The 9,129-nt window shown below is 44.8% G+C and overlaps 1 protein-coding gene across 1 annotated transcript in view; it reads right to left on the reverse strand.

Annotated features, from left to right (window-relative positions):
* PDZD2 (PDZ domain containing 2) overlaps window positions 1-9,129 on the reverse strand; it is a 149,335-nt gene that overhangs the window by 52,597 nt on the left and 87,609 nt on the right. The window contains exons 3-5 of the mRNA XM_035902745.1: window positions 7,469-7,611; window positions 6,742-6,874; window positions 4,309-4,476 (exon numbers count right to left, since the gene is read on the reverse strand). Of these exons, the coding sequence (XP_035758638.1) occupies window positions 4,309-4,476; window positions 6,742-6,874; window positions 7,469-7,611 (444 nt within the window). The remainder of the gene's footprint in view (window positions 1-4,308; window positions 4,477-6,741; window positions 6,875-7,468; window positions 7,612-9,129) is intronic.

The raw sequence follows: 9,129 nt of genomic DNA on the forward strand, positions 1-9,129 counted from the left end.
GATATAAGGAAGAAATTCTTTACAATGATGGTGGTGAAACACTGGAACAGGTTGCCCAGAGAGGTGGTGGAGGCCCCATCCCTGGAAACATTTAAGGCCAGGTTGGATGGGGCTCTGAGCAACCTGATCTAGTTAGTGGTGTCCCTGCTCGCTGCAGGGGGGTTGGACTAGATGACCTCTAGGGGTCCCTTCCAACCCAAAACATTCTATGATTCTATAAAATAAAAAAATTCCTCTTTTGTATAATTCTATTCTGCACAGCAGGGTCCTGCCTCCAGCATCACAAGCAGCACACACCCAAAGGGAGCACAAGTAAGCAAAGTATAGAGGAACGGTCCCCGGGCTTTCCTCCCTGCCTCCAGCAACTACAGAGCCAAACCTGCTGAGGCAGACACCCTTTTCTTGTATTTAGTAACTTTTTGGAATTTCAGCCCATTAATATGAAGCTGGCCACTGAAGTTGAACAGTTCAAAAACAAAGTACTCAGATCATCACATATTGAACAACATGGCACCAGCAGAAACAAAGGCAGAAAACTTGGAAGCAACTAAGACTGGTACATGCCTCTGTCTGGGGACTCCAAATGCCCCAAATTAATCAGACACTTTGCAAATTCTTGGCAGACCTGCTTTCTCTTTAGAGTTCATTTCCCAGGTTGCTCTGCCAGCCAGCAATACAGTGAAAGATTCAATTTCAAGCAACAGAAATACTAGGAAAAGTGAATTAGAATTAAAAATAAATTGACAAAGGCGAATACTATCATATCATCCTATTTCATTTGGACATAAATAATACTTTAAAATAGCAATGTCAACTGCACAAGGCAAAAATATGGATTTGTGCAGGGAGTTTAAAATCCCCAAAGTGCCTCAGGACAATTTAACACAACGTGACTCCATGGCCCGGTATTTTGTATCTGAAGTTAAGGAACATTTTGGCCAAACTAGCTCTAAAATAAATTCACTTTAAGGATATTAATGTAATCCTTTTTCTGCCTGGCGGCACAAGTTTTATTAAAGTTACAACTTTAAGGGATGTTTCATGTTAAAACAGGGCTTTACATAAGGAGACTGTGAAAACAGAGCTCAAATTAAATTGTATTATGAAAATTTTATTAATGAAACACAACAAGTGGACTTTGAAATAAGACTTACTAGTGATACTTCTCTTAAATTACAAATTTTCAAGTGTCACTAAACTCTTCTGCTGTGTGCTGGGGAAGCTTAGCTCAGATTATATTTCCCTGGCTGGAAACACTGGAGCAGAATTTAAGAGTTTCAAAGAACCTGCTCACAGGGAAAATTTTTAACATCCAGCCCCTAGAAAAGAGGGGTTTTTTTGGTTTGGTTTGTTTTTTAATTTTTCACAGAATCATAGAGCAGGCCAGGTTGGAAGGGACCTTTGGGGGTCCCTGGTCCAGTGTCCATCTCAAAGCAGAGACAACTTAGATCAGGTTTCTCAGGGCCTGTTCCAAGCTGAGTTCTAAATAACTACAAGGATGAAGATTTGAATATATACCTTAGTTCCAAGTGATTATTTTTTCTGACTGGTTCAGTCTTTAAGGAATCTGGTGCTAAGGCATTAACAGCAAGTCCGTCAGGTCCATAAATTAAGGTTCTGAATACTCACTATATTCACAGAGAGGTTAATGAAAGAAGACCTTAGACAACCCTAAGAGCTCATGCAAGTTTTGTAGTACCTTCTACACTTGCTCAAGAATTAGATATACACTGTGCTGGTCAGAAAAGGGGCACTGAAGCCTCAGCTGACAATAAATCACTCCAAATTACTTGTTCCCTAACCACCCAGCACCTGACAGCATCCCTTTGGGTCTCCACAAAGCCCTGCACAGTAAACAAGAAAATTATTCACCTTGTCAGAGGTGAGAAACTGGTGATGAGAAAGGTAACTCCTGGCCAGAGTTGGGCTGAGAATCAGTTTCAAATCTAAGAGGCCTGATGCTTACACTGAGACCATCAGTTACCTGTTCCAGACTTCCAGGTAAGTTTCTTACTTATCAGGCCCAGTAACTTCCAGTACCACCCACCCTGGAAGTCTAAACCAATTATATTTGCACTGATTAAAAATGGTCCAGCTGAGTTCCTCCTTTAGTTATCAGTCATACTGTCATCCCTTATCTAAAATATAACAGAATTTATATGAAAGAGAAGACACCTGAGTATCACTAAGAGAGTGGGAGCAGCAAAGAACAGTAATTTCCAAAGCAATTGTGCAATAATCTATATGACTATACATATATCTAATTAAAAAAATAAAATCACGCAATGCTTCACGTTCATACTGACCTTGAAATCAGATTCTAAGCTGTACTATGAAAAATCTGCCCCCCACCCCATCTTGCCAGGTGGAAAAAAAGCCAATTATCTTTTCCATACATTTACCTTCCTATCTCCTGCCTGGTGGCATGCAGGATTTGTACAGCCCAGCTCAGCTCACGCTGCCCTGATCTGATGAGGATGGATGAGGCTGTGGGTAGAGCCGAGGGGTCTACACTGTACAGACAGCCCACCCCAGGCCGCAGAGAGCCCTGTCTGCACTCCTGAGACAGCAAATACAAGGGGAATGCAAAGACATTCGGTGCTCAAGTAAAAAAAGAAGAGGTCCTGAGAGTCACCAACAGCTTAGTACACCCCTCTGAATTACACACTCTCCAACAAACAAAAAAAAAAAAGCTAATAGAAACAGAGAAAAGAAGGAAAAAAAAAAATCCTGCTGCTATTTCTCTAAACCCAAGTCCATGCTGAAGGGCTCTGGACAGGCTCATGCAGCTGGTCTTCGCAGGGACGTGCACCTCAGCTACCTGGAGCTTCCCCGAGCATTATGTTAATCTGGAAAGGGAACACTTGATAAAAAAAAAAAAGCCATTGCTGAAAACCAGGCAGAGCTTTGCTGGAAAGCCAGGCACAAACCAAGCAACAAATAACTCCTAGTGTGTGCTGAAAGAACCGCTGGAACACTGGGGAGCTGCATCCTGAAGCCACACATAATTAAGTTTTGACAAAATTGATTTTTATGTTTAAGCGTTGCTAAGCCACAGCCTTATGAGAAAATACCAGAATTTGAAATGTGACATAGAAGAATTTAAAGTATTTTGACAGACAAAAGAACGCTTAGGTGCCCACTCAAGCTAGCACACAAACACTACACTGTCATCACCACGCTAAGCATCCCTGATTTATTTGCTTTTCCCTTCCTCCCCCAAAAAGGCACCCTGGAACACAGAAGGGAAGACGGTACAGAAATAACAGAACTTGTCACAGTAGAGAGATGTGTGAGTGTGAGGACTGTTATAAGCACAGACTCGAAGAAAGTCGGAGGTACCAGGCAGGTAGGAAGCGAACACCAGCATCAGCTAAGACCACAGCGCGAGACTCGTCTGGGGGAGCAGTCTTTCACTCAGAAAATGGAAAGTATAAGAATGCAAAACAAAAACAAATCACCAAATCAGTATCACATCTAAGCCATCCAAAGGTTTAAGAGATTTATTATAATTGCCGCAGAAAAGAAAGGAAAAGACGGTAAGAAGAGAAAATAAAAATAACATAAAAAAAAAAAGCTTCAAGTGAATCCACCTGCTTTCTCTTGCCGGAAAACCAGCCTGCAAGCTCTTCAGAGTAGCAAACAATTTTATTCTTTGTCTGTACAATACAACAGAGGCCCAGGACACTGATGAAGTTTCAGAGAGCTGCTACATTACAAATGAGTAACAATAATCCACTTAATCTCTGCTTAATGCAGCCCTGAAGGGAATGCAAGCGAGATTATCAACCAGCAGCATTTATTCAGCAGAACTTCAGTTATGGTGCACAGCCAGAAATTTATATCCCTCCCTCCAAAAGTGTCTGTTGGCTTCAACAAAGCAAATAAAAACTTGAAGACTTGGATCATAAATTGTTAAAGGAGCTTAGTTACAAAAGGAGGGGAAAGAAGAGGATGTTAGTGCATAAGCACTGCAAGAGGCTTCACATCAGATCCAGCAAAAGTAGTGGAAGTGGGTGGAAAACAATCCAGCGGCAGAGAGAAAAACAAAACTGTGATTGCCTCATAGCTTGGAGGACACACGAGCTCCTGCTCCCCATGCCACCGCTTTGCTGCAGCACAGTAGCAGAGGTGGCAGATGCTGTGGTAGACGACATCCCCATTTCAGCTTGTCAGCCATGTCCCATGCAAAGGAAGGCTGGGTGGGGTCGTCCCATCCCTGCTCCATGTTGGGCTGCAGGAGAACGTGACAGATGCTAACAGGCGTCAAGGGAGAGAGTAAAAGCGTCACACCAAAGCCACACTTACAGCAACCAGCGTTTCAGGAGACATATTTGCTCCCTTCACATCTTCTTCTTCTGGCTCTTCGTTTTCCTTATTGTCAGTGCAAGAGACAGAGTCTTGGACTGAGCAAGTGCTAAGCAAGTCTGGCAAACTGGTAGATGGGTACTTCAGAAAATCCCCTTCAGCAGATTCCTACCAGAGAGACAACAAAATATGTTACACTGCATGCAGTAAACCACCAAAGTCACGGTGAAACTGCTCCATTTCACCTGCCCAGTGAGAGCTCCCTGGTAATCCTCGTTACACACTTCCATGTCCTCAAACTTTAATGGTCCAGTTGTAAAAATCAGACCTGGTTTTAAAATGCATATATAGTAAACACAGGCCAATATACATCTAAAACATCCAAATTTCATAAAGGAGAATTTAAAATAAACGCTTTCCCTAGCAGCCTGCTCCTCCCCACTTTGGGTTTGTTAAATGTCACTGTGAGCAGACTCAAGAGTTTACAGACCTCATTACTCATTCCATTGCATCTCAAATCACACTCTCTGCTTCTGCTCCCTCCCTGCAGATGCTCCCTTCCCACATTTATATATCTAGTGCATAATAATAATAATACACCGACAGCCCTACCTGGGAGAACAAAATGAAAACTGACCCACCGATCCTCTAACAACTCAGTCCTGATGCTTCAGGATCTGTTTTCAGGCTTTGGCACATTTTTCAGGAGGCAAACAACGTGCATCAACTGAAAGCAGTGGCCAGACAGGCTCTTATTTTATTGCTTTCAGAACAAATCCTGCGTTTAGAGTGCTTGCCTGGCCGAATTGCGAGGTGGCTTTCCCATACCAACAAGTAACGCCCAGAGGGAGCCACTGGGGAACACTTCACCTATTCACACCTTTCCTGAGGCTGCCTGAATCGCGGCACAGACTGGATTCCCCACCGCTTGCCTTTCTAAGCCCTCCTCCCAGGGACATGAAAACTGTCCAAGCGCAGAGAGCACAGGCCAAACGGATTCACAGCCCGATCAGGAACATGCTGTAAGCTTATTCACGATGATCATTTTGATGCAGTCATCACATGAACAAGCAGATAATACTTCTTTACTTAGGGGTTGTGGAGTCTCCTTCTCTGGAGATATTCAAACCCCACCTGGACGACGTCCGATGCAACCTGCTCTGGGTGAACCTGCTTTAGCAGGGGGGTTGGACTAGATGACCTCCCGAGGTCCCTTCCAACCCCTGCCATTCTGTGATTCTGTAATTTTAAGGAGAAATTTACGCAGTCTACTGCCTCACATTTTGGCAGAGACGCCAACTGTCTAAAGGAAATACAATGTGAACCTATTCAGGTCAAAGCATGTTGTTTCCAGAATAAACACTGGTGGGGTGTGAGCCTACAGAAGGTCTTCAATGAACTTCACTGCCTAACTGAAATGTTAGAGAAGTTATAGGCTCTTCACTTTGAATATGGTGGGACAGGGCCTCTTCTTGAAAAATATGAGCATAAAGCATCCCGGGAAGCTATAAGCCAGACATTAAACCAAAAGAAACCTGCACCAGGTTAGCTGGGGCAACATAAAGATGAAGCTAAGAAACATTTTAAAAATACTGACACAGTGGCTTGCTGACATTTCACACTCCACCTGGAAATACAGGTTGACAAGCAGTCCCTTTGGCCGAAGATGTTCCTTCCATCACCCCAAAGGCTCTGATGGCCCCCACCTGCAGGCAGGTCCTTCTTCGAGACCCCGGCCACTTTCGGGCGCTGGTTGGCCACCCACCAAATGCCTGCATCAACCCAAGCAGGGGAGCAGCAGGCTGTGGTCCGGGGATGAGAGCAAACAGGGGTGGGCAGGATTTTGTTAAACAATTGACAAAATACTGTGTAATATCCCCTCACCCTCTCCTGCGATGAAAGCAGAATGAAGAGCCCAACTGATAAATGAATTCCACTCTCATTTTCCTGAAATTTCATGCTCCTTTATCTGCAAGAGCTCCACTCCAAGCTATTAACAAGGACAAAGTAAGGAACTCAAGCCAAGAGATCATCATCAAGAGACCTCAGGCACAAAGATAGGACAAGAGACGAGAGCTACGGAGGCTATGCAGGCAGGAAGCAGAAGAGGCTGAGAATAGCCTGCTTTATTTAGCATATATTTTAAGAAAATGGTTTTGGCCAAAACTGAAGTAGTGCCTGCATGAATAAATACAGGCTCATTTGCACACTGAACAACAGTGACAATACAAGTAAATCATGAAGTTGGTCTATAGCCTGCTGATTTGCCACAGATTTATGGCAGGTACCGATGTATTTCCCATAGATGTGTGTTAGATTTAGGGGAGTAAAAGTACACATGTGATTCCCTATCAAAAATATGCCCTTTCACGCAGTACTTGCACAAACTCTTGTGGAGGTACATTCAGGGGACCACCAGGGAGAGGACTGTACCTTACTAGCGACCACCAGCTGCACCAGGCCAGCGGCCGAGCGAAGGAGGGCCACGGCGTCCTGGTGGGAGAGCCCAACCAGTGACTGCCCGTTGATCATGAGGAGCTCATCGCCCGCTGTCAGCCTGCCGTCCCTGTGGAAACAGAGCGGGAACATGGAGCTGGAGGGTGGTCCTTCCCCAGTCCCGGGCTCCAGTGGCCCACAGTGGGACACAGAGGCATGGACAACACATCATCTGGCTGATGCTAAGTTTGCATCCATTGGTGCGATTTTATTTGCCAAAAAAAGTGGCTCAGAAAGGTGCCCCCAGGAGACTGTTGTTATAACCAGACCCATTTCACCCTCTTTGCAGGGCTGAGACCCCTCAAACGTTTTCTGTTCAGTGAGACTCATCTCTTCCCCGTCAGGGAGCAGAGCCAGGCCTGGCAGTGAGCACACAAGGTTGCACGACCCACGCTCACCCACTCCTAATCCCATCTTCCAAAAAGGGACTTGGGGAAAAAGCCCCGCAAGCCATCAGACTCCATGACCAAGCAAGTGTTTGATCTGTCTATAGTCTGGACTAATCAGTGACCAATCACAAAAATAAGTTTTTAAGCTAAAAATGCTGTATTCTCACCCTCACACAACAGCAGGGCAAAACCCCCACACCTGTCTCATGAGTCTGGCTACCAGTGATGGCCATGGATGCTCCATCAAGCCCGTGCAGGCATTGCCGTTGCCTCACCTGTGTGCAGAGCCGCCTTCCTCCACGTGGGTGACGATGATGCTGTGAGGGGACCGCTTCGACCCTCTGCCTCCTGTTATCTGGATTCCCAGCCCATCCGTCCCCTTCAGGATGTGCATCTTCCATATGCGGCAACCTTCTCGCTGAGAGAAAACGTGCAGAGAGTCTTTGAATTTGGACACCGAGAGGGGGCTGGGAGCGTACAGGAGGGAGCTATTTAGCATCTTGCTGCCCATCACCACATCTGTATAGCTCAAGCTATATGGGCGTTTTTGCTGAGCTTTGCTGTGTTAGCTGTGGTCCAAGCAAAGGAAGCAGAAAGGAGGAGGCAGCACAGAGCAGGGTCAGCATGAAGAGTTTCCTTGCAGGGCTGTTTGCAACTTTTCTGAGCCACGCAGAGGTGCTGCTCTCAACGCCCTGATCCTTCCCAAAGCAACCAGAGGCCTAAAAGCCCTTCGCCAAAACTCAGGGATAAGCTGTGCAGGGCTGCAGAGGAGCAAGACGTTGTTCAAGGGGGACCCTGAACACTGGGTAGCGCAGCTGCTATTGCAGCAGGAACCAAACTGGCATCACACAGCAGCATTTCCCTCTCCGGAGAGGTTTGCAGGATTTGAGACACAGGAAAGAAAATACCATCTTCAAATTGTCAGCTGCCAATCAAGTCTTTCTTACTGGACAGCTGTTGTATAGACTGTAAATAATAGATTTACTCACCGCAGAGAATAACTTTTCAGTATAAGCAAGGTAATAAGCGATGTTTAGGACTCCTTTATTATTTTTTTTAATGATTATAAGTATTTATGCAAAAAGCTCTTTACAAACTCCAGAGCAACACGAAATGCAAACCAAAACCTACTTCCCATGAGTCCTACCAGCAGGACTGGGCACAAGGAAACACAAGCGCGGCAGATATCAGCAGAGCAAAAAATGGAAAGAGAAAAACAAGCAAGCAAGCAAGCAAGACAAGTAAGGCGATTGCTTAGGACTCTCTCAGAGGAGAAGAACCAAGATAACAGAATTATGAGAAACCCTAGGAAGTTTTCAAACTCGCAAGACAGCAAAATGCACAACTTGGAGCCAATTTTTAGGCCATGTGTTGTAGTCACTGGGCACTGGGTCAGCTATTTCTGACTGGGTCTGTTCTGCACACAAGTAACGTTCCCACAGTAAGCAAATGCCCAAGTAGCAAAGATGATTAAAATTTCATGCCAAACTGTGAAAAGCATGTACAAATTGGTGCTTGTTTCTGAGAAGGGGAACTGCTAAATATATCAGCAAACCCAAGGGTTGTGGGAGCAACCTGCAGATTTTAGGCCACCGTTGTTTATTCAGTGAATAAAATGTGGGGTTTTTACCTGATCGCTGGGGCCCTATGCTGAAACTTCTAAACGCAATGCATGCAAGATGAGTTTTTCGGATACAGGAACAAAGAGGTCAGTATCTACACCAATATCTTAAGAACAAAGTGAAAGGTAATTATAATAATGTTACACAGCCCCTAGACCACAGGTAGGACAAACAGGAAAAACAAACCAGGTGTCTTAAGAGGTAACCCAAAAGTTCGAGCCTGAAAACATATACACCTGTGGGTAATTTGTTAACTTGAAAGTCATGCACAAAGGCAATATCTCAACAGGTTTAACTGGGATCCTTAACGCATC

Source organism: Egretta garzetta, unplaced genomic scaffold (genome assembly GCF_000687185.1).
Source record: "Egretta garzetta isolate BGI_Z169 unplaced genomic scaffold, ASM68718v1 scaffold59, whole genome shotgun sequence".
Taxonomy (NCBI): Eukaryota; Metazoa; Chordata; class Aves; order Pelecaniformes; family Ardeidae; genus Egretta; species Egretta garzetta.